Source organism: Bombina bombina, unplaced genomic scaffold, assembly GCF_027579735.1.
Source record: "Bombina bombina isolate aBomBom1 unplaced genomic scaffold, aBomBom1.pri scaffold_940, whole genome shotgun sequence".
NCBI lineage: Eukaryota > Metazoa > Chordata > Amphibia > Anura > Bombinatoridae > Bombina > Bombina bombina.
The window spans coordinates 19,429-45,720 of NW_026510780.1; the positions used below are offsets into that span (position 1 = coordinate 19,429).

Below are 26,292 nucleotides of genomic sequence, written 5' to 3' on the forward strand. Positions count from 1 at the left end.
TCTGATTACAGTACTGTCCGTCTGTCTGAGGGTGCTGAGTATAAACATGATATAAAACTACCTTTAGGTTACATGTATAAGCTGTATTATATAACATATAAATATTACCTGTCTGATTACTGTACTATCTGTCTGAGGGTGCTGAGTATAAATATGATATAAAACTACCTTTAGGTTACATGTATAAGCTGTATTATATAACATATACATATTACCTGTCTAATTATATTATTTTTATTATTATACTTTATTTATGAATCGCCATCATATTCCGCAGCGCTGTCCATGGATACAGTTAATTTAAATAAAACAATAATATAAAACTTCTAAGACACAGGACAAAATTTACAAACACATACAGGAAGAATTGAGGGCCCTATTCCTGTGGGAATTTATAATCTATGCTGGATTGCCTATCTGTTAATGAACTCTGCCTGTCTGACAACTCTGCTTGTTTAACCCCTGAATTGCTAGATTGCCTAACTGTTATTGAACTCTGCCGGTCTGACCACTCTGCTTGATTAACCCCTGAATTGCTGGATTGCCTAACTGTTAATGAACTCTGCCTGTCTGACCACTCTGCTTGCTTAACCCCTGAATTGCTGGATTGCCTAACTGTTAATGAACTCTGCCTATCTGACCACTCTTCTTGTTTAACCCCTGAATTAATTGATTTCTTAAATGTTAATGAATTCTGCCTGTATGACCATTCTGCTTGCTTAACCCTTGAATTGCTGGATTGCCTAACTGTTATTGAACTCTGCCTGTCTGACCACTCTGCTTTTTTAACCCCTGAATTGCTGGATTGCCTAACTGTTATTGAACTCTGCCTGTCTGACCACTCTGCTTGTTTAACCCCTGAATTGCTGGATTGCTTAACTGTTAATGAACTCTGCCTGTCTGACCACTCTGCATGCTTAACCCCTGAACTGCTGAATTGTCATACTGTTATTGAGCCCTGCCTACCTGGATTTCCTTTGTTGCTGACACCTGCCTGTTCCTGGTCATTCTATTGGTTTACCCCTGAACTGCTATACTGCAGGATTGCCTTCTTATTGCCGTGAAGGACTACCCTGCCTACCGTGAGTACTGCTTACCTCTTTTCATAAACTCACTCTGTTCTGGGATATTTCCTATCATTCCACTTGACGCCGAGATAAGAAGACTACTGGCCAAGTTTGGTCTGATAGAGGAATATCCCACGAGCATTACAGAAGCAAATTTGCTAATAGAAGTAAACTTGAAAGTTGTATCAAATTGTGTGTTCTAACTAAATCATGAAAGAACATTTTTGGGTTTAATTTTCCTTTAAGTGTCTTATCATTTGGTGCAGTTTCATTTGCTATATGACATCACTGCAGTTAGATATATCTGTATGACTAAAGAATATTAACCTTATTCATGTAAAGGGAAACAAGTGAAGTGGCATAGCTGTTAGTGCAAATAAAAATGTGCTGTATCACAAGTTCTTATAAATATATTGTTGCTTTTAATGTTATTAATTTTATTGTATCATTATGTCACAAGCATAGGTCATCTCTAGTTAAGATCTCCACCTTTGGTGAACGTGATATTGATGATTATCTTCAGCAAGAGTTTACTAGCACCATCCTTTTTAAATGATTCAGTTTAAAAGGGTAAGCTGTGAGCTTTAGGTTCATAACATTTCTTTTTTAGATCATTTAATAAAATCTATGACGAGTCCTATATCATAAAAATGATTAGAAAAGTCACCATCCATGTAATAAGAATTGGAATACAAAGTGCTGATTTGCTGCCATAACTTATATTTAGGAATGAATTTGGTGTGAATCTAACATTTTGCACAACTGCTGAGGCTTCGGGAGCATTTTCTACTATCCAGTCTGCATAGGCCGGCAGGCGAGTGTACACTCCAGGGCGGTTCTCAATACCACAACCCTCTCCGAAACTTACCAACCCAACCAAGTACCAGCGCCCATCCTGGGCACACACCAAAGGTCCACCAGAGTCCCCCTGAAATGTAAGATACAATGCGTAATTACTGATGTGTAGAACAATACATGACACTTTAGTATAAATCAGTAATAGTTTCTGTATAAGGTAACGCTATTACATCTTTTCAGGGTCACTTGTTCTGGCCTGGGCTAGTGAGTTTGTCTTTTTACCTTGATTTAGAATTGTATTGTATCTGAGAATCTGAGGGATATGAAAGTCAAAATTAAAGTCCATGATTCAGAAAGACCATTCAATTTAAAAAAAAAAAAAATACATTTCAATTTATGTCCATTTTCAAATTTATTTATTTTACATGGCAAAAAACTGGAGTACTGGCAAATAAATGGGATCCTAAATTTAAGAAAAAGACATACATTTAAGAATTAAATTATATTAAACTGGAAATCTCTATAGGGTTAATGAGGGCATTGTCTCTCCAAATGCCAGCAAATGCCTTATTATTATTATAATTATTTATAATAATAATAATAATAATTATAATGATAATAATAATACTTATATATAAGGTTCTCAAATGTCCATTTTAGGCTATTAATTATTTAGATAACTTTTTATATAGCTAGTTTTTTTTTTATGTAAATATTATACATTTCTTTAATGCTTCATGCATCCTTGAAATACCTTATTGACAAGACAACTGTTATTGCTCTTTTTCTCTTCCATCTTTTTGGGCAATTCCTAAACTGGCTAATGCAACAATGTAATTTTTAGATCATAAAATCACCTTCAAAAACCTTACATAACAAATTAATTTAAAAAAGAAAACACCCTCTACAAAACAGCCCTGGCTTATTAATGCAAAATAGAACACAAGAACATAAATAAATAAAAATGGAACAACCTTGTCAACTTTGAAATCGTGAGACATAATCACAAGACAAGATGCTTGACAGGGGTAATAGCGTTCTGCATGCTGGGCTGAGGTGTAGGAAAATCCCAACCATACCTCTAGAATGCCCATGGCGAGTCCCTGTAGACACCTTAGATCCTACCCAGTGAGGTTATATAACAGAACAGATGTGAATATTTTACAATCACCTTTACATAAACTAATAAGTTCTTGTTTGATATGTGAGATATGTATTAGCCGCTCACGCAACTATGGGTGTCAATGGCAGAAACGCCCACTATCAAAGTGCTTAGGGAACGTTCAATGAACTTTGAATATGATCTTGTGCTCACGAGCACCCTATGCAACCTTATGAGCATCTATAAACCTAGTTCAAAGTTTTATTTCAAAGCTATTTTATTAAGTATATTTCTTAAAGTGGCAGTAAACTTAAAATGAAACTTTCATGATTCAGACAGAGCATGCAATTTCAAACAACCGCCGTTTCTCTTCCCGCATCTCCTATTGTATTTAGCATATTAATGATGAATCCAGTTTCCTCCAATCATTGCGTGCCCTCGTTGGCATTCAGCTCGTATGACATGCAACGGTTGGAAGAAGCCGGATTCGTCATTGATCTGCTTAATACAGTAGGAGATGCGGGTGGAGGAAAAACGTTATGTTTACCATAACGCAATGGTAAGTATTTTAAAAAAAAAATCGTCTTTGTAAAGTTTAATGAAGTAAGTAAAGTGCCCCTGTTTTTAGGATTATTTTTAGATACCTGGGAACTAATTACTTAAACTTTACTATCACTTTAAAGGACCATTAAATACTTGGGAATTGCATAATCAAATGCATAATTAAAAGAAAATGCAATAACATAATTTTCTTGTCTACTGTATCATGTGACAGCCATCAGCCAACCACAACATGCGTATATATATATATATATATATATATATATATATATATACTGTGAGCTCTTGCACATGCTCAGTAGGAGCTGGTGCATATAAAACAATTGTGCACATTATGAATTTGAAATGTTTTTTTCAATTGCTGCTCTATCTGAATCATGACAGTTACATTTTTACTTTAGTGTTCCTTTAATAAAGGTCTGTTTTTATTTAGGAATATGGATTTATCACTCATTAAAAATATTAATAATTAAAAATATCTACAAAAAATTATATTATTAATACACCTAGGGCTAGAGTACTAATGGTGCACTAACAGTTATGCACAAGCAAAAAGGGGTTTATTGGGAATGTTTGTGCGCGTCATGTTTTTCACTCGTATTGCAAATTGAAAGTAAACGCAATCGCTTGAGCTTAACTGAAGTGAATATGTGTCAGAGCTCTGGTTAACTGTTTCGCAAAACGAAATTAAAAATACATTACAAAGTACAGTTGCACTCATAATAACACCATCTAATAAATATACATTACACAGTACAGTTACACACATAATAACACCATATAATAAATATACATTACATAGTACAGTTACACACATAATAACACTATCTAATAAATATACATTATACAGTACAGTTACACTCATAATAACACTATCTAATAAATATACATTATACGGTACAGTTACATAATAACACTATCTAATAAATATACATTATACAGTACAGTTACATAATAACACTGTCTAATAAATATACATTACACAGTACAGTTACACTCATAATAACACCATCTAATAAATATACATTACACAGTACAGTTACACACATAATAACACTATCTAATAAATATACATTATACAGTACAGTTACATAATAACACTGTCTAATAAATATACATTACACAGTACAGTTACACACATAATAACACTGTCTAATAAATATACATTACACAGTACAGTTACACACATAATAACACTATCTGATAAATATGCATTACACAGTACAGTTACACTCATAATAACATCATCTAATAAATATACATTACATAGTACAGTTACACACATAATAACACTGTCTAATAAATATACATTACACAGTACAGTTACACACATAATAACACCATCTAATAAATATACATTACATAGTACAGTTACACACATAATAACACCATCTAATAAATATACATTACACAGTACAGTTACACACATAATAACACTATCTAATAAATATGCATTACACAGTACAGTTACACACATAATAACACTATCTAATAAATATACCTTACACAGTACAGTTACACACATAATAACACTATCTAATAAATATACATTACACTGTACAGTTACACACATAATAACACTATCTGATAAATATGCATTACACAGTACAGTTACACACATAATAACACATCTAATAAATATACATTACATAGTACAGTTACACACATAATAACACCATCTAATAAATATACATTACACAGTACAGTTACACACATAATAACACTATCTAATAAATATGCATTACACAGTACAGTTACACTCATAATAACACTGTCTAATAAATTTACATAAAACCAAGAAAAGAGTAATGTAGTTCTGAATGGTCTCTATGCGTGGCTTACTGTGTACTAAAGTTGCTGATCCCATAGGTAGCGTGAAGGGAAAACACTGCTCCTTGTTACTAGAGCCTGATGTATCAGGTATCATAAAGGACTTCAAGTGTTCATATTCAAAGGATGAGGGGTTATATATGCCTCCAACTGCTTAGTAATACAAAGCAGTGACTTTCTAGGAAATATTCCTGTCCTTAGGTAATGTTCACAAGAACCGTGTAAGTGCCCCCAAACCTCCTAAGAAAGCTGGAACCGCTATGCGGTAAACTCCGTCTCACGGAGAACAAGTTGTGTCACAGCGGAGGTGAGCAGGATGAGATAGCCCAAACGTTCACAACAAAGTAGTTGGGTAAATGCGGGAGAGGGAACAGAGTGAAACCGTGCACTCACTTAACATCTCTCTCCGACCGTCAGAATGCACCACCACCATAGAACGCTGTCACCGGCGTCTTCCTGGTATCCTGATGACGTGTGCACAACACGTGATTCACTTCTTCGATGTAGCCGCAATACACACCTTCCTTCCAAAGCCAATCAATGGGTAGGTTGAAGGGGCACTCCACACGGTCAGTCCAACGGGGAATCAGCGCCACAAAATAGGGGGAGCGCTGCTGCCATACAGGCTCAAAACATAATGATCCAAAATAGAAAAAAGAAGTGGCAGCAGCATGTATAATAAAAAGTCAAAATTTTATTTATAATCCATTTAAAAAGTATTCCATGGAGGAACGGTGAAAGTAGAAAAATAAATAGAGCACAGGCATGAAAAAACAGTATAAGCGTTTCAGCGTGAGCCGTAATCACTAATGATACAAACTTTTACTCTAAGGTGCTTTAAAAAGGGGTTGCAGAAACCTTATTGGTTAAAACAAATATTGAATTCAACCAATGCCCGTGCTACAATGTAGTTAGTTTCCATTGACGAAAACACACTATACACAGATTCAAATACGTATAAAACACAATGTTAAATATTTCTACAAAGGATATATAAATATACAAGTATGCATATATACACCACTACAGTATAAATACTCCTACCTAGGTAAACCTCGAATATAGAAATCAGCACATATTAGATTTTAATTAATATATTTATTTAATTTTATTTTGTTCCATTTCATTTTATTCCAAATTATTTTAATTCATTTTAAAAACATATGTTGTGGAGCCGCCAGCTTATAAGAGCATATAGGAATGACCATACTTTAAAAGGTGTCATTATGATCCAAGGTGCAGGCTCCCCATCCAAGTGCTCAAACAATATAAAACAAAACAAAATGAAACAAATCAAACCATACTCTAAAGTAGCAAGAGTCCCTAGAGTGCCAAGACAATCATAGTGTTGAAATGCTAAAGACAACAATCTATACCAACGTTTCACAGAGAAAAGAGATAAAATACAATATACATATATGTCCTAGACTTTTCATAGACGTTTTCTTATTGGCTCTGTACACAAGACAACATATCTGTATGGGTACCATGTTGTATATGTGTGTAACAGACATCTCTATTGATGAAGAAACTAGTATGTCAAATAAATATGTTAATATGGGAAGTAGTGTTCAAAAATTATTCCCAATAGTTAATAAGATCAAACTCTGCATTAAGGCCCAAAGGGACCTTAGTGCAGAGCTTGAAAATCCATAGCATTTCTCGTCTCTCCAACAGTCTCTGTCTATCTCCACCCCTTGTGGGAGGAGTTACCTTGTCTATGGCTAGCCACCTAAAACTGGTTACATCTTTCTGGTGAAAGACAGAGAAATGTTGAACTATGGGGGATGTGGACTTTCCTGTGTTGATTTTAGAAAGATGCTCTCTGATCCTTGATCTAATGTCACGGGTCGTAAGTCCCACATATTGAATTTTACAAATTGTACATGTGATTAAATAAATCCCAAATGTAGACATACAATTGAGACAGTAATTGATTTCAAAAGTGTGGCCCGTGACAGCAGATGTAAAGGTATCTGAGACATCAATATGGTCGCATGCTCTGCATCTACTGCTACCACATTTAAACATGCCCTTGCTAGTAAGCCAAGAGCTAGTGTGTACAGTGGTTTTGGGTAGTACAGTAGGTGATAGATAGTTGCCCAAAGATTTGTTTTTTCTGTATGAGCATCTTACACCATCTTTCACACAGTCCACCAGCCTGTCATCAGCTATCAAGAGTTTGAAATGTTTTCTTACAATATCACAAATTTTGTGATATTCAGTGCTGTAGTCAGTCACAAAATTCACCTGATTTGTCACTCCCTTTATAGTGTCCTGTCTGTCCTTAAGTAGGCTTGTCCTACTTACAGTCTTAACCTCGTTCATAGCTCTGTTGATGATTTTTCTTGGGTAGCCTCTAGAGCGTAAACGACCCACTAGTTCCCTTTGATGATGTTGAAAGCTCTCATCTGTAGAGCAATTTCTTTTAGTTCTCATCAGCTGTCCCTTTGCAATAGAATATGATATATTCTTAGGGTGACAGCTGTTTGCATGCAATACACAGTTGCCCGAGATTGGTTTTCTGTATATGCTACTCTCAATTTTACCATCATTATTGCCCTTTAAAGTCACATCTAAAAAATATATGGATGAGGTAGACGTTTCAAAAGTAAACTGGAGATTAAATGTGTTGGTATTAATGAATTCCATGAATTGTAGCAATTCTCCATGTGTGCCTTGCCATTCAAGCAGGAGATCATCAATGAATCGGCCATAATATACAATGCAGTCTCTGTGGGGGTTCATATCCCCAAAGATGTGGGACAGCTCCCACCAACCCATATATAGGTTGGCATAGGAGGGGGCAAACTTAGCCCCCATAGCTGTCCCACACCTCTGGAGATAAAAAAAACCCTCAAACTCAAAGTAGTTATGGCTTAGTAAAAAACGTGTTACCTCAACCACAAAATTACTGAAATCACTTCCCAAATTAGAATATAGGGAAAGCATAGAACTCAGTGCCTCCAACCCCTTGTCGTGGGGGATGGAGGAATAAAGAGCAGCAACATCTACTGTGAGCCAGCTATAAGATGGATCCCAGTTGAAGTCGTTCAGATCCCTGAGTACATGTTTAGTATCACGTATAAAGCTGGGAAAAATCTGGACCAGTGGATAAAGAACAGCATCGAGCCACTCAGATACATGCTCTGTAAGTGACCCGATGCCACTGACAATAGGTCGTCCCTTGACTGATGTAAGGGACTTGTCCACCTTCGGGAGATGGTGAAACACAGGGGTCACAGGATGTTGGACACTCAGATAGTCAAATGTACTTTGATCAATAAAACCCTGCTCAAGTCCATCATCCAGAAAGTGCACAAGTTCCCTTTGATATTTATGGACAGGATTCGCCGGTAGTATAAAATACTGTGTTTCATCACAGAGTTGGCGTAGGGCTTCATCTCTATATGCTGTTTTGTCCATAACCACTACAGAGCCGCCTTTGTCGGCTGCCCTGATCACAATGTTGTTATTGGATTGTAGTTCAGTATACATTACATAGTACAGTTACACTCATAACACCATCTAATAAATATACATTACACAGTACAGTTACACGCATAATAACACTATCTAATAAATATACATTGCACAGTATAGTTACACACATAATAACACTATCTAATAAATACATTACACAGTACAGTTACACTTATAATAACACCATCTAATAAATATACATTACACAGTACAGTTACACACATAATAACACTGCCTAATAAATATACATTACACAGTACAGTTACACTTATAATAACACCATCTAATAAATATACATTACACAGTACAGTTACACTTATAATAACACTGTCTAATAAATATGCATTACACAGTACAGTTACACTTATAATAACACCATCTAATAAATATACATTACACAGTACAGTTAAACTCATAATAACACTATCTAATAAATATACCTTACACAGTACAGTTACACTCATAATAACACCATCTAATAAATATACCTTACACAGTACAGTTACACTTATAATAACACCATCTAATAAATATACATTACACAGTACAGTTACACTCATAATAACACCATCTAATAAATACACCTTACACAGTACAGTTACACTTATAATAACACCATCTAATAAATATACATTACACAGTACAGTTACACTCATAATAACACCATCTAATAAATATACCTTACACAGTACAGTTACACGCATAATAACACTATGTAATAAATATACATTACATAGTACAGTTACACATAATAACACTATCTAATAAATATACATTACACAGTACAGTTACACATAATAACACTATCTAATAAATATACATTACATAGTACAGTTACACTCATATTAACACTGTCTAATAAATATACATTACACAGTACAGTTACACATAATAACACTATCTAATAAATATACATTACACAGTACAGTTACACACATATTAACACTGTCTAATAAATATACATTACACAGTACAGTTACACTTATAATAACACTATCTAATAAATATACATTACACAGTAGAGTTACTCATAATAACACTATCTAATAAATATACATTACACAGTACAGTTACACACATAATAACTGTCTAATAAATATACATTACACAGTACAGTTACACACATAATAACACTATCTAATAAATATACATTACACAGTACAGTTAAACTCATAATAACACTATCTAATAAATATACCTTACACAGTACAGTTACACACATATTAACACTATCTAATAAATATACATTACACATTACAGTTACACTCATAATAACACCATCTAATAAATATACATTACACAGTACAGTTACACACATATTAACACTATCTAATAAATATACATTACACAGTACAGTTACACTCATAATAACACCATCTAATAAATATACATTGCACAGTACAGTTACACACATAATAACACTGTCTAATAAATATACATTACACAGTACAGTTACACACATAATAACACTATCTAATAAATATACATTACACAGTACAGTTACGCTCATAATAACACTATCTAATAAATATACCTTACACTGTACAGTTACACACATAATAACACTATCTAATAAATATACATTACACAGTACAGTTACACTTATAATAACACTATCTAATAAATATACATTACACAGTACAGTTACACTCATAATAACAATATCTTATAAATATACCTTACACAGTACATAGATATGAGATCTCAGGTGTTAAAAACAAAAAAGTCTGCAAAGTGCTTTAAGATTGATATATATACATATACATGTCTAAAGATTTTTATGTATGGAAATATATATATATATATGTTTATATGTGTGAACATATGTATTTATATATGTGTATACAGACATATATATATATATAAACACATAAATATATATGTACACATTTATAGACATATATATAAGTGCATTGGAGCCCTTTGCAGTTAAGTAGATGAAAACATGTAAAAAGCATATTTATGCAATATTCATATTTAATAAAGTGTTATAGTGTGTATTTACTGTAAATATTTCACATTCCTATCTTCTGCACATAGCAGAATAAGTTCTGTTTTTTAATTAGATATTTATATATATATATATATATATATATATATATACACTATATATATATATATATATATATATATATATATATATATAAATCTGTATATATCTATTCTTATATATAATCATGTATAAATATAGGTATAGATATATATTTTACAAAAGTACTATCAGATATATATAGAAATCTGTATTTATGAATAAAAAGAACATATTCTGCTATGTGAAGAACATTGGAATGTGAAATATTCGTATTTTCATGTCGGGTTAGCGCACTTAAGAAAATGTGATCGGGTTTGCGTGCGAGTAGGTTGGGTTTTTTTAGATTTCTTTTTTTCCATTGAATTCTATGGGGTACCGGTGCATGATATTGTAAGTTCGGCTTTTTACACTCGTCGGGTTAGCGCACAAGCGAAAACAGTTTACTTTTAAAATTGTAGTTCAAGCGCAACCAGACGCGTTAAGCGGAAGCAGTAAATAACACTCCACTTGCAATCTGGTCCTTAATGTCTCAAATCATAGGGCACATATGCAGGGGAGGTGCAGAATACTCTGCTTTACTACATTTAACTGTCACCAGCCGCTATAGGGCTAGTGGAGAACTATTTATCGTACCCGCTCGCGTATTAGCTCTGCTAGAAGTAAGCTTTTTACCCGCATCATGTAGTGCTCGTATTACAAGTTGAAAGTAAAAGGTTTTCGCACAAGCGCTAACCCAACAGTCGCATTATCGTATTCCCCAAAAAATTTCAATGGAGCAGGAAAAGTAGACCTTACTCGTGCGCAAACCAGATCCCTTTTTCAAGTGCTCTAACCTGACATGAAAATATTAATATTTCACATTCCATTATTTTTCATCTAGCAGAATACGTTCTATTTATTCTTAAATTGAATGTAAAGTTTCATGAATGAGTGCCCGGTTTTTAAAAATACTAATAAAAACAGGGGCACTTTCATTCATTAAACTTTACATTGCAGCGTTTTTTTTTTAAATACCTATTTGTTTAGCAAACACAGACCGTGATGCCCGCAGCTCCTCTGTACTTACCTCAGATATGACTAAACCGTCTTCCTCCAATCACGGCGTGGCCTCGCGAGATGGATGCTCTGGGGTGCACGCCATTATTGGAGGAAGATGGTTTAGTCATATCTGAGGTACGTACAGAGGAGCTGCGGGCATCGCGGTCTGTGTTTGCTAAACAAAAAGGTATTTAAAAAAAAACGCTGCAATGTAAAGTTTAATGAATGAAAGTGCCCCTGTTTTTAATAGTATTTTTAAAAACCGGGCACTCATTCATGAAACTTTACATTCACTTTAAATATATATACAGTATATATAACACACAGAGAAAGTCCAGCACTCACTTACAAGCTCTCAGCTAAGATTTAAAGCAAAACTGAAAGAGTTAGTTACAGCATCTGGCCAAATGGGACAAGCCCAGGTACCACGTCAAGGTCTCTTCCAAAACCTAATGCGCATAAAACAAATATAAAAACTTACATTTCCAGCTAGACATAATACCTTTTACTTATGCTCAGTGGATATATTGTGTGTTTTTATATTTCTTTTATGCGCATTAGTTTGATGCCCGCATCTTATACTCATCTCTTATAGATTGTTTGTCATCTCTACTGTATTTGCTTTGCTTTCTTTTCAGAGACATTTTTCATATATTTTTTACACATTTCTTGTATTACTACTTCTTTTATTAAAGGGACAGTCAACACCAGAATTTTTGTTGTTTAAAAAGAAAGATAATCCCTTTATTACCCATTCCCCAGTTTTGCATAAACAACACAGTTATAATAATACACTTTTTACCTCTGTAATTACCTTATATCTAAGCCTCTGCAGACTACCCTCTTATTTCAGTTCTTTTGACAGACTTGTATTTTAGCCAATCAGTGCTCACTCCAGGGTAACTTCACGTGCATGAGCTCAATGTTATCTATATGAAACACATGAACTAATGCCCTCTAGTGGTCAAAATGCATTCAGATTAGAGGCAGTCTTCAAGGTCTAAAAAAATTAGCATATGAAGCTCCTAGATTTAGCTTTCAACTAAGAATACCAAGAGAACAAAGAAAAATTGGTGATAAAAGTAAATCGGAAAGTTGTTTAAAATTACATTACATGAAAGTTTTTTTGGACTTGACTGTCCCTTTAAATAGTGTATTTTGACATATTTATATTTCTAGCTTTGTTTTGATAATCAGCTCTTTTTTAGGAGTGCTTCTCCCTATCTCCATTATTCAAATTTTGGAACTTTAACATTTAAAACATTGGGACTGTTTTATAAAAGTTTGTTTATTTCTAGAAATACATAAATTAGAAAAACATATGTTGTGATCTAGGGGCCGAATTATCAAGCTCCGAATGGAGCTGGATGCCCCTGTTTCCGCGCAAGCCTTCTCGCCTCTGAGGCGGTGGTCTGCAATCCGCCCGATCCTATACGATCGGGCTGATTGACACCCCCTGCTAGTGGCCGATTGGCCGTCAATCCCAAGCAGTTCTGGTGAACTGCTTGTGCAATGTTAAATGCCGACAGCATGATGTCAGCATTCAGCGATGTCTGTCGGACATGATAAGCTACATTGTATCATGTCGGACAGGCATTGATAAATCGGCCCCCTAGTGTTGAATGATATAGAACAAATGTATAATAATACAAAATGCAAGAATGTGGGTAATAACATAAATACTATTTCTAAAAATGGCTCCAATGCACATATATATATATATATATATATATATATATATATATATATACAGTATCTCACAAAAGTGAGTACACCCCTCACATTTTTGAAAATATTTTATTATATCTTTTCATGTGACAACACTGAAGAAATGACACTTTGCTACAATGTAAAGTAGTGAGTGTACAGCCTGTATAACAGTATCAATTTGCTGTCCCCTCAAAATAACTCAACACACAGCCATTAATGTCTAAACCGTTGGGAACAAAAGTGAGTACACCCCTAAGTGGAAATGTCCAAATTGGGCCCAATTAGCCATTTTCCCTCCCCGGTGTCATGTGACTCGTTAGTGTTACAAGGTCTCAGGTGTGAATGGGGAGCAGGTGTGTTAAATTTGGTGTTATCGCTCTCACACTCTGTCATACTGGTCACTGGAGGTTCAACAGGGCACCTCATGGCAAAGAACTCTCTGATGATCTGAAAAAAAAACATTGTTGCTCTACATAAAGATGGCCTAGGCTATAAGAAGATTCCCAAGACCCTGAAACTGAGCTGCAGCACGGTCGGCAAGACCATACAGCGGTTTCACAGAACAGGTTCCACTCAGAACAGGCCTCGCCATGGTCGACCAAAGAAGTTGAGTGCACGTGCTCAGCGTCAGATCCAGAGGTTGTCTTTGGGAAATAGATGTATGAGTGCTGCCAGCATTGCTGCAGATGTTGAAGGGGTGGGGGATCAGCCTGTCAGTGCTCAGACCATATGCCGCACACTGCATCAAATCGGTCTGCATGGCTGTCGTCCCAGAAGGAAGCATCTTCTAAAGATGATGCACAAGAAAGCCCGCAAACAGTTTGATGAAGATTACTGGAACCATGTCCTGTGGTCCGATATTGGAAAAATTGGCCATAATCGCTATATGTGATGGAAACAGAGTCACGTGATCTACACACTGCAGTAGCCGTTACAGGTTGTCCTCCTGGATGTGGATGGAGCCGCTGAGAGGAACCGCAAAAACGAACTGCAGTACAAGCACCTCCACAAGTGGTCTATCTGATGTTAAAGGTACTTTACCTTTGGCGGTCCTTAATGTGACAAATCGGGACTTTGTTGTCCGTGCGCTATTCAGCGCTTGCCCCCTCCCTATTGGTGGTTGTTTGGCGATATATGTATTGCTCAGAATATATGTATTTGATTGTGTCTAGAGACTATATCAACCTGGGTTTCTACTATTGATATTGGCTTCTATTATTGATTCTGGCTAATATTTATTTTAACCTCTTTTATTATTGATTAAGGGAAACGTCCCATTTTATATCATTTTTTATATATTATTACTATATGCATTGCATTCTTGTATCTATTATGTGTGAGTCTTACTAATATATGTTACATTGTCTATGTTCATTTAGATTACATTTTATCCGTGTTTTCAGCGCTCCTCTTTTTTCTTTTACTGTGGTCCGATAAGACCAAGATAAACTTATTTGGTTCAGATGGTGTCAAGCATATGTGGTGGCAACCAGGTGAGGAGTACAAAGACAAGTGTGTCTTTCCTACAGTCAAGCATGGTGGTGGGAGTGTCATGGTCTGGGCCTGCATGAGTGCTGCAGCCCTGCGGACACTGGGGAGCTACAGTTCATTGAGGGAACCATGAATGCCAACATGTACTGTGACATACTAAAGCAGAGCATGATCCCCACCCTTCGGAGACTGGGCCGCAGGGCAGTATTCCAACATGATAACGACCCCAAACACACCTCCAATACGACCACTGTCTTGCTAAAGAAGCTGAGGGTAAAGGTGATGGACTGGACAAGCTTGTCTCCAGACCTAAACCCTATTGAGCATCTGTGGGGCATCCTCAAATGGAAGGAGGGAGAACGCAAGGTCTCTAACATCCACCAGCTCCGTGATGTCGTCATGGAGGAGTGGAAGAGGACATTAGTGGCAACCTGTGAAGCTCTGGTGAACTCCAAGAGGGTTAAGGCAGTGCTGGAAAATAATGGTGGCCCCACAAAATATTGACACTTTGGGCCCAATTTGGACATTTCCACTTAGGAGTGTACTCACTTTTGTTGCCAACGGTGTAGACATTAAAGGGACAGTTTACCCAAAAAGTGTTCAATTTTTAAACACATAGCAGGAAAAGTTGAGTATAGTGGTGCTGAACATTCTGTTTTAATCATGCTCTGTATTTAGAAATATTTTTTTGAAATGTCTGTATACAATGCACTTTGCCTAAACCCCTTAGAAAATGTTCTGGCCGCACGGCCAGTCTGCTGTTACTCGCCCTCAGTGCATTGTGCATGTGCTGTCCTCTCCTAAAGCTTTTGCAACAAGCTGCCTGATAAGCTGTACCCGACATTGTATAGCTGTTTACTTGCTCAGATGCCGTGGCTGCCCTGCATTACCTGCTAAAAATTCCTATGTGTAATAAAAGTCAGAGCTTTGACTGCAGACATCAGCTCTGTAAGATGTATGAGAGACTGAGAATGGCAAGACAAGCAGAGAGATCACTTCAGATAAACTTCTCACAGCGTGTAGTGAGCATATCAGGAGGACTACGTACTTGCAACAAAACATTCTCACTGCAGAAATACATACGTTGTCTGCACAAATACAGAGGTAAGAATTTCAGGTCAAATGATGTCTGTGTTGTAACAAGTACGTAGTCCTCCTGATATGCTCACTACACACTGTGAGAAGTTTAGCTGAAGTGATCTCTCTGCTTGTCTTGCTGTTCTTCAGCCTGTCCCAGTCTCATCAATCTTACAGAGCCAATGGCCTCTAGTTATCAAGCCGTCAACCTCAAATACGCTGGAATTCCGCAGCGTATTTGTGGCGAGGCTGATTCGCCTAAGTTATCAAGCCCTACACACCGGCAAAAGTAGAATTTTGTGACGTAAGCTTCGATCCGCCGGACTAAGTCCGACACAGATCTATTCTGAAGTCACTCCAGATGTGCCGAACGCAAGTTCGGCACAATCTGACTACTTTTGAAAGTTATCAAATTCCTAGCAGGTACACTCGGCACTTTTCCGGCCCAGCGTACCTGGTTTTGAATCCGCCGCCCTGGAGGCGGCGGATCCCATAGGAATCAATGGGAGTCTGACCATAGTGAAAGTTCATGTTCGCTGCTGCCCGACATCCCATTGATTCCTATGGGAAACGTCTGCACCTAACACCCTAACATGTACCCCGAGTCTAAACACCCCTAATCTGCCCCCCTACACCGCCACCACCTATATTAAACATGTTAACCCCAAAACCGCCGCTCCCGGAGCCCACCGCCACTCTAATAATCTTATTAACCCCTAAACCGCCGCTCCCCCCGGACCCCGCCGCAACTATAATAAATTTCTTAACCCCTATCCTGCCGATCCCGTACCCCGCCGCAACTAAATAAATTGTTTAACCCCTAAACCGCCGCTCCCGGACCCCGCCACCACCTATATTAAACTTATTAACCCCTAATCTGCCCCCCTACACCGTTGCCACCTATAATAAATTTATTAACCCCTATCCTGCCCCCCTATACCGCCGCCATCTATATTAAACTAATTAACCCCTAAACCTAAGTCTAACCCTAACCCTAACACCCCCCTAACTTAAATATTATTTTAATAAATCTAAATAAAAATTACTCTTATTAACTAAATTAATCCTATTTAAAACTAAATACTTACCTATAAAATAAACCCTAAGATAGCTACAATATAACTAATAATTATATTGTAGCTATTTTAGGATTTATTTTTATTTTACAGGTAACTTTATATTTATTTTAACTAGGTACAATAGCTATTAAATAGTTTTTAACTATTTAATAACTACCTAGCTAAAAGAAATACAAAATTACCTGTAAAATAAATCCTAACCTAAGTTACAATTAAACCTAACACTACACTATCATTAAATTAATTAAATAAATTATCTACCAATACCTACAATTAAATACAATTAAATAAACTAAACTAAATTACAAAAAAAAAACACTAAATTACAGAAAATAAAAAAAAATTACAAGAATGTTAAACTAATTACACCTAATCTAAGCCCCCTAATAAAATAAAAAAAAATAAAAAAAATAATGATCGGAACAGCCAATAGAATGCGAGCTCAATCTAATTGGCTGATTGGATCAGCCAATCCGATTGAACTTGAATCTGATTGGCTGATTGAATCAGCCAATCAGATTTTTCCTACCTTAATTCCGATTGGCTGATAGAATCCTATCAGCCAATCGGAATTCGAGGGACGCCATCTTGGATGACGTCCCTTAAAGGGAACCTTCATTCGGCGAGTAGGCGTCGGTTGAAGAGGATGGATCCGCGTCGGCTGGGAAGAAGATGGCTCCGCTCCGCTCCGGATGGATGAAGATTGAAGACGCCGCCTGGATGAAGACTTCTATCGGATGGAAGACCTCTTCAGCGCCCCTTGGATGATGACTTCTATTGGATGGAAGACCTCTTCAGCACCCCTTGGATGATGACTTCGGCCCGGCTGGGTGAACACGACTCAATGTAGGGAGATCTTCAGGGGGGTAGTGTTAGGTTTATTTAAGGGGAGTTTGGGTGGGTTAGAGTAGGGGTATGTGGGTGGTGGGTTTTAATGTTGGGGGGGTTGTATTTTTTTTACAGGTAAAAGAGCTGATTACTTTGGGGCAATGCCCCGCAAAAAGCCCCTTTAAGGGCTTGTAAAAGAGCTGATTACTTTGTAATGTAGATTAGGGTAGGGACTTTTATTATTTTTATTTTTTTTATTTTATTAGGGGGCTTAGATTAGGTGTAATTAGTTTAACATTCTTGTAAAAAAAAAATATTTTCTGTAATTTAGTGTTTTGTTTAGTTTATTTAATTGTATTTAATTGTAGGTATTGGTAGCTAATTTATTTCATTAATTTAATGATAGTGTAGTGTTAGGTTTAATTGTAACTTAGGTTAGGATTTATTTTACAGGTAATTTTGTATTTCTTTTAGCTAGGTAGTTATTAAATAGTTAATAACTATTTAATAACTATTGTACCTAGTTAAAATAAATACAAAGTTACCTGTAAAATAAATATAAATCCTAAAATAGCTACAATGTAATTATTAATTACATTGTAGCTATATTAGGGTTTATTTTATAGGTAAGTATTTAGTTTTAAATAGGAATAATTAATTTAATAAGAGTAATATTATTTAGATTTATTTAATTAATATTTAAGTTAGGGGGTGTTAGGGTTAGTGTTAGACTTAGGTTTAGGGGTTAATAATTTTATTATAGGTGGCGACGGTGTAGGGGGGTAGATTAGGGGTTAATACGTTTAATATATAGGTGGCGGTGGGGTCCGGGAGCGGCGGTTTAGGGGTTAAACAATTTATTTAGTTGCGGCGGGGTACGGGATCCGCAGGATGGGGGTTAATAAATTTATTATAGGTGGCGGCGGTATAGAGGGGGCAGGATAGGGGTTAATAGGTATTATGTAGGTGACGGAGGGGTCCGTGAGTGGCGGTTTAGGGGTTAATACATTTATTATAGTTGTGGCGGGGTCTAGGAGCGGCGGTTTAGGGGTTAATAACTTTATTTAGTTGCGGGGGACTCCGGGGGTGGCGGTATAGGGGGTAGAACAGTATAGTATAGTGTGAGTGCTTAGTGACAGCTTATCAATAAAGCTGTAGAAAAGCCGAAGAGCAGCGAGATCGGATGAGTGATAACTATCACAGTCCACTGCTCATCGCCCCGTACTTGGTGCACGGCTTTTTGACAGCTTTTTTGATAACTTTGGCGAACGTATTCAGGTCCGCGGCGGCGATGGTAGGAGAGCTTAGGCGAGCGTATTGGGGCCGGTGAAGGCAGGTACGTACGGAGCTTGATAACTAGAGGCCAATGTCTGCAGTCAAAGCTCTGCCTTTTATTACACATAGGAAATTTTAAAAATGATGTATTTTTACTGTTTAACAGGGATTAGAGAGGATTTGTTGTGCAGGCAAATTTCTAATGCTCATTTGACATAGGAATTTGCATATAGCCTATGATTGGAGAGTGGGCGTGCTAGACTAAAGCACAGCTCAGCCCTTTCATGGGGGAGTGCCAGCACCGTGGGTAATAGTGACAGAAGCAGGAATAAAAAGCTAACATTTGCTAAACATATAGTTAGCAAGTTGAACTATACAGTATATGTATATTTTCCTTAGTCACTGTATTTCCTTTATGGGCATAAACTGGTGATTGCTGTGTAAACTGGCCCTTTAATGGCTGTGTGTTGAGATATTTTGAGGGGACAGCAAATTAACACTGTTATACAGGCTGTACACTCACTACTTTACATTGTAGCAAAGTGTCATTTCTTCAGTGTTGTCACATGAAAAGATATAATAAAATATTTACAAAAATGTGAGGGGTGTACTCACTTTTGTGAGATACTGTATATGTCTAGATATGTGTGTATCTATGTGTTTATATGTGTATATATAATAATAATAACTAATATTTATATAGCGCCTTTCTCCCAGTGGGACTCAAAGCGCTTTTTCAGCGCTCGCTCTTGGAATTTACCAAATCGGCAGTTGTTATTATTATATATGTCTGCTAATACATATATACACATATAAAGACATAAATACATATGTATACACTTATATATATATATATTATTATTATTATTATTTATTTGTATAGCGCCGCCAAATTCCGCTGGGTACAATGATAGGGCTATACAATGACAAGAATTTGTGATAAAATACAAAACATAACAAGACTAAACAAATCTAGCACAGGAGGAAAAGGGCCCTGCTCCGGAGAGCTCACAGTCTATAGGTTAAGGGTGCAGAGACATAAGGTTGGGGTAGCTTGTTACATCGGTTGTATTTGCAGCATTGAGTCAGGCAGTTCATGTATTAGTTTGGTTCGGATGCGGGATGGAGGAGAGATGGTACGCCTCTCTGAATAGGTGGGTTTTCAAGGATCGTCTGAAGCTATATAAGGTTGGAGACAGTCTGATGGAGCGGGGTAGAGAGTTCCAGAGGACAGGAGCAGCACGTGCGAAGTCTTGGAGGCGGGAGTGGGATGTAGAGATAACAGGAGTGTAGAGACGTAGGTCAGAGGTTGATCGAAGAGGATGGGATGGGGAGTATTTCACGATGAGAGAGGAAATATAGTTGGGAGTTAGACTGTTGAGTGCTTTGTAGGTTAGGGCTAATACTTTAAATTGTATTCTGGAGTGTATGGGGAGCCAGTGTAGAGACTGGCAGAGCGGAGCAGCTGATGTAGATCGTCGACTTAGGTGGATGAGTCTAGCAGAAGCATTCATAATAGATTGGAGGGAGGAGAGGCGGTGTTTTGGAAGGCCATTTAAGAGTAGATTGCAATAATCAATGCATGACAGGATGAGGGAATGAATAAGTATTTTTGTAGTTTTTTGAGTAAGGAAGGGACAAATTCTGGAAATGTTGCGTAGGTGTGAACGGCAGGATTTGGTAAGCGTTTGTATATGTGGGTTGAATGTGAGTTCTGAGTCTAGTGTGAGCCCAAGGCAGCGGACCTGAGGTGAGGTGTTGAGAATAGAGTCTCCAACCATCAGAGAAATGTCAGGTGTCGGATGTCTCGAAGATATATATATATTTAGAGATTCATTTTTTGTATCTATATGTTAAAGCCCTTTGCAGCCTTTTTATTCTAACACCTTAGACCTCATTTTGTATTGCATTTTTTTTTAAATATTTTTATTCGATAGTGTTATTATGAGTGTAACTTTACTTTTAAATATGTTTGATGTGTTGTGTGCAATTTTTTAGTCGAGCATAACAGTTAACCAAAGCTCTGAAGTTGCGCTGTCCCAACACCGGTTAAATTAAATTGCACTCAAGCAAACACATTTCCTTTCAACCTGTAATACACACACTACTTCCGATCTGCGCAAAGAGCCGTAATAAACCCCTTTTCCTGCCGTGCAACAGTTAGCGTACCACTCGATTTCTAGCACGTTGTTGGAAAGTATTTTTTTTACTTGCAGACTAAATCATGAAGAATTCTCTTTAACGATAGATCACTCACCTGGCAGGAGTCTTTTCCTCCCTTTATAAAACCCGCACAGATCATGTCACCAAGAATAATCTTTGTATATGCACTGGTACTAGACTTGATGTGATAAAGGTTGTCACACGCTCCTGCGTCAATCAGCGGAACCTGTACTTCCTGCAGAGTTTGTGGATCAGGCAGACTGACTGTGGGCAGAGAATAGACTTAATGTAAAATCACAAGACAGCTACAATGACTTAGAAGGAAACTGAACTCAAATTTTTTTCTTTCATGATTCAGATAATGGGGCATATTTATCAAGTTCCGTATGGTGCTTGATGCCCTGTGTTTCCGGCGAGCCTGAAGGCTCGTGGGAAACAGAATTTATGAAGCAGCGGTTGAAAGACCGCTGCTCCATAACCTTTCCGCCTGCTCTGAGGCGGCGGACAGAAATCAACCCGATCAAATACGTTGATTGACACCCCCTGCTAGCGGCTGATTGGCCGCGAATCTGCAGGAGGCGGCATTCCACCAGCAATGATAAATGCCAAGAGCATATGCTGTCTGCATTTATCGATGAGTAGTGGACATGATCCGCAATATCGGATAATGTCTGTTCGCAGCAACATAAATAGGCCCCATACAGGCCAAATACGCTGTCAGCATTCAGCAATGTCTGTCGGACATGATGCGCTACAGCGTATCATGTCGGACAGACATTGATAACAACTTTCTAATTTATTCCTATTATCATTTTTGCTTTGTTCTCTTGGTATCTTTATTTGAAAAAAGCAGGAATGTAAGCTTACGAGCCGGCCCATCTTTGGGTCAGCGCCTGGGTAGCGCTTGCCGATTGGTGGCTAAATGTAGCCACCAATCGGCAAACGCTATTCAGGGTCTGAACCAAAAAATGGGCTATCTGCTTTCATTTCTGCTTTTTCAAATAAAGATACCAAGAGAATGAAGAAAAATTGATAATAGGAGTAAATTAGAAAGTCAATTAAAAATGGCATGCTCTATCTGAATCATAAAATTAAAAAAATTGGGTTCAGTGTCCCTTTAACAATGAATATGTAAATATCAATAGTTTCCTTCTGCAGCAACCTCTCACAATGTCTTCTAGTTATCACTCAAATCCCTGTTGTACAAAACCATAGAAAGAAAGAAAAACCCACAAATAGGGCAATTCTTTATATAAACCATGGAATATTAATCTTCAGTATGTGCTCTATATGGTACCAGAAGTTAAAGACCACACAAGGTCATATCATCATCATTATTATTATTATCATTATCTTTATTATTATTATTATTATTATTATTATTATTATTATTATCATCATTATTATTATTATTATTATTATTATTATTATTATTATTATCATTATTATTATTATCATCATCATCATTATTATTATTATTATCATTATTATTATTATTATTATTATCATTATTATCATTATTATTATTATTATCATTATTATTATTATTATTATTATTAGTATTATTATTATTATGATTTATTTGTATAGCTCCGCACAATTCTGTAGCCCTTTGTCACTAACAAAAGCAGTATAGTCCTAAATCCCACTGAAGCTCAGTTTCCTGTAGGCTAAATTGGTTAGAATGTAAAGGGGCGCCTCGCTTTACCTTTCTTTTTTAGTGGGCGTTACTGACATAATATACTGTATATAGATATGTTAAGTGCCCCAGTATAGCTCACACAGCCAATAAGAATGGCTAACAGGCAACAACAATCATTCATTTATATTAAAAAAAGAATTACAGCAGGAAACAGATCTTGTAAATGTGCGTAGTTATTAAATATTCATGTGTGTTTAGTTGTGGTGCAGTAGTCTTGCTGGATAGTAGGAACAATTCTCAGAGACAATGTGAGTGTTATTGAATAAAGGCCAATGCATTTTGTTATATCACTGCCTTCCTCAAAATCAGTCATTAGAAGTGAAGCAGAAGAGAAATAAGATGTTATGGCATTTATGTAATTATCTACTACTACTATAGACTTACAGGCCCCTAGTTATCAAGCCGTCAACCTCAAATACGCTGGAATTCCACAGCGTATTTGTGGCGAGGCTGATTCGCCTTAGTTATCAAAGGCTAGAGACCGGCAAAAGTAGAATTTAGTGACGTAAGCTTCGATCCGCCGGACTCAGTCCGACACAGATCGATTCTTACGTCACTCCAGATGTTCCGCACACAAGTTCGGCACAATCTGACTACTTTTGCTAGTTATCAAAAAACTAGCAGGTACGCTCGGCACTTTTCCGGCCCAGCGTACCTGGTTTTCAACCCGCCGCCCTGGAGGCGGCGGATCCCATAGGAATCAATGGGAGTCTGACCATAGCGAAAGTTCATGTTCGCTGCTGCCCGACATCCCATTGATTCCTATGGGAGATGTCTGCACCTAACACCCTAACATGTACCCCGAGTCTAAACACCCCTAATCTGTCCCCCCCCCTACACCGCCGCAACTAAATAAATGTATTACCCCCTAAACCGCCGCTCCAGGAGCCCACCGCCACTATAATAAACTGATTAACCCCTAAACCGCCACTCCCGGACCCCGCCGCCACTATAATAAATATGTTAACCCCTAAACCGCCGCTCCCGGACCCCGCCGCCACCTACATAATACCTATTAACCCCTATCCTGCGCCCCTACACCACCGCCACTATAATAAAATTATTAACCCCTAAACCTAAGTCTAACCCTAACACCCCCCTAACTTAAATATTAATTAAATAAATCTAAATAAATATTACTCTTATTAACTAAATTAATCCTATTTAAAACTAAATACTTACCTTTAAAATAAACCCTAATATAGCTACAATATAAATAATAATTATATTGTAGCTATTTTAGGATTTATTTTTATTTTACAGCCAACTTTCAATTTATTTTAACTAGGTACAATAGCTATTAAATAGTTATTAACTATTTAATACCTACCTAGTTAAAATAAAGAGAAAATTACCTGTAAAATAAAAACTAACCTAAGTTACAATTACACCTAACACTACACTATACTTAAATACATTATTCCTATTAAAAACTAAATACTTACCTGTAAAATAAACCCTAAGATAGCTACAATGTAATTAATAATTACATTGTAGCTATTTTAGGGTTTATATTTATTTTACAGGTAACTTTGTATTTATTTTAGCTAGTTAGAATAGTTATTAAATAGTTATTAACTATTTAATAACTACCTAGCTAAAAGAAATACAAAATTACCTGTAAAATAAATCCTAACGTAAGTTACAATTAAACCTAACACTACACTATCATTAAATTAATTAAATAAATTACCTACAAATAACTACAATTAAATACAATTAAATAAACTAACTAAAGTAAAAAAAAATAAAAAAAGCTAAGTTACAAAAAATAAAAAAAATAAGTTACAAACATTTCAAAAATATTACAACAATTTTAAACTACTTACACCTAATCTAAGCCCCCTAATAAAATAACAAAGCCCCCCAAAATAAAAAAAATGCCCTACCCTATTCTACATTAAAAAGTTAACAGCTCTATTACCTTACCAGCCCTTAAAAGGGCCTTTTGTGGGGCATGCCCCAAAGAAAACAGCTCTTTTGCCTGTAAAAAAAAAAATACAACCCCCCCCAACATTAAAACCCACCACCCACACACCCCTACTCTAACCCAAACCCCCCTTAAAATAAACCTAACACTACCCCCCTGAAGATCATCCTACCTTTAGCCGTCTTCAGCCAGCCGACCACCGATGGAACAGAAGAGGAGATCCGCAGCGGCAGAAGTCATCATCCAAGGGGCGCTGAAGAAGTCTTCCATCCGATTGAAGTCATCATCCAAGGGGCACTGAAGAGGTCTTCCATCCGATTGAAGTCATCATCCAGGCGGCGTCTTCAATCTTCATCCATCCGGAGCGGAGCGGAGCCATCTTCAGACGAGCCAACGCGGAGCCATCCTCTTCTACCAATGGACTAACGATGAATGACAGTTCCTTTAAGTGACGTCATCCAAGATGGCGTCCCTCAAATTCCGATTGGCTGATAGGATTCTATCAGCCAATCGGAATTAAGGTAGGAAAAATCTGATTGGCTGATTGGATCAGCCAATCAGATTGAGCTTGCATTCTATTGGCTGTTCCGATCAGCCAATAGAATGCGAGCTCAATCTGATTGGCTGATTGGATCAGCCAATTGGATTGAACTTCAATCTGATTGGCTGATTAAATCAGCCAATCAGATTTTTCCTACCTTAATTCCGATTGGCTGATAGAATCCTATCAGCCAATCGGAATTCGAGGGACGCCATCTTGGATGACGTCCCTTAAAGGAACCGTCATTCGTCGTTAGTCTGTCGGTAGAAGAGGATGGCTCCGCGTCGGCTCGTCTGAAAATAGCTGCGCTCCGCTCCGGATGGATGAAGATTGAAGACGCCTCCTGGATGATGACTTCAATCGGATGGAAGACTTCTTCAGCGCCCCTTGGATGATGACTTCTGCCACTGCGGATCTCCTCTTCTGTTCCATCAGGGGTCGGCTGGCTGAAGACGGCTAAAGGTAGGATGATCTTCAGGAGGGTAGTGTTAGGTTTATTTTAAGGGGGGTTTGGGTTAGAGTAGGGGTGTGTGGGTGGTGGGTTTTAATGTTGGGGGGGGTTGTATTTTTTTTTTACAGGCAAAA

At 37.0% G+C, this 26,292-nt stretch overlaps 1 protein-coding gene across 1 annotated transcript in view; it reads right to left on the minus strand.

Annotated features, from left to right (window-relative positions):
* Positions 1-1,466: 1,466 nt before the first annotated feature.
* LOC128643459 (transmembrane protease serine 9-like) overlaps positions 1,467-26,292 on the minus strand; it is an 81,238-nt gene continuing 56,412 nt past the window's right edge. The window contains exons 9-10 of the mRNA XM_053696308.1: positions 21,629-21,798; positions 1,467-1,995 (exon numbers count right to left, since the gene is read on the minus strand). Of these exons, the coding sequence (XP_053552283.1) occupies positions 1,705-1,995; positions 21,629-21,798 (461 nt within the window). The 3' untranslated portion in view covers positions 1,467-1,704. The remainder of the gene's footprint in view (positions 1,996-21,628; positions 21,799-26,292) is intronic.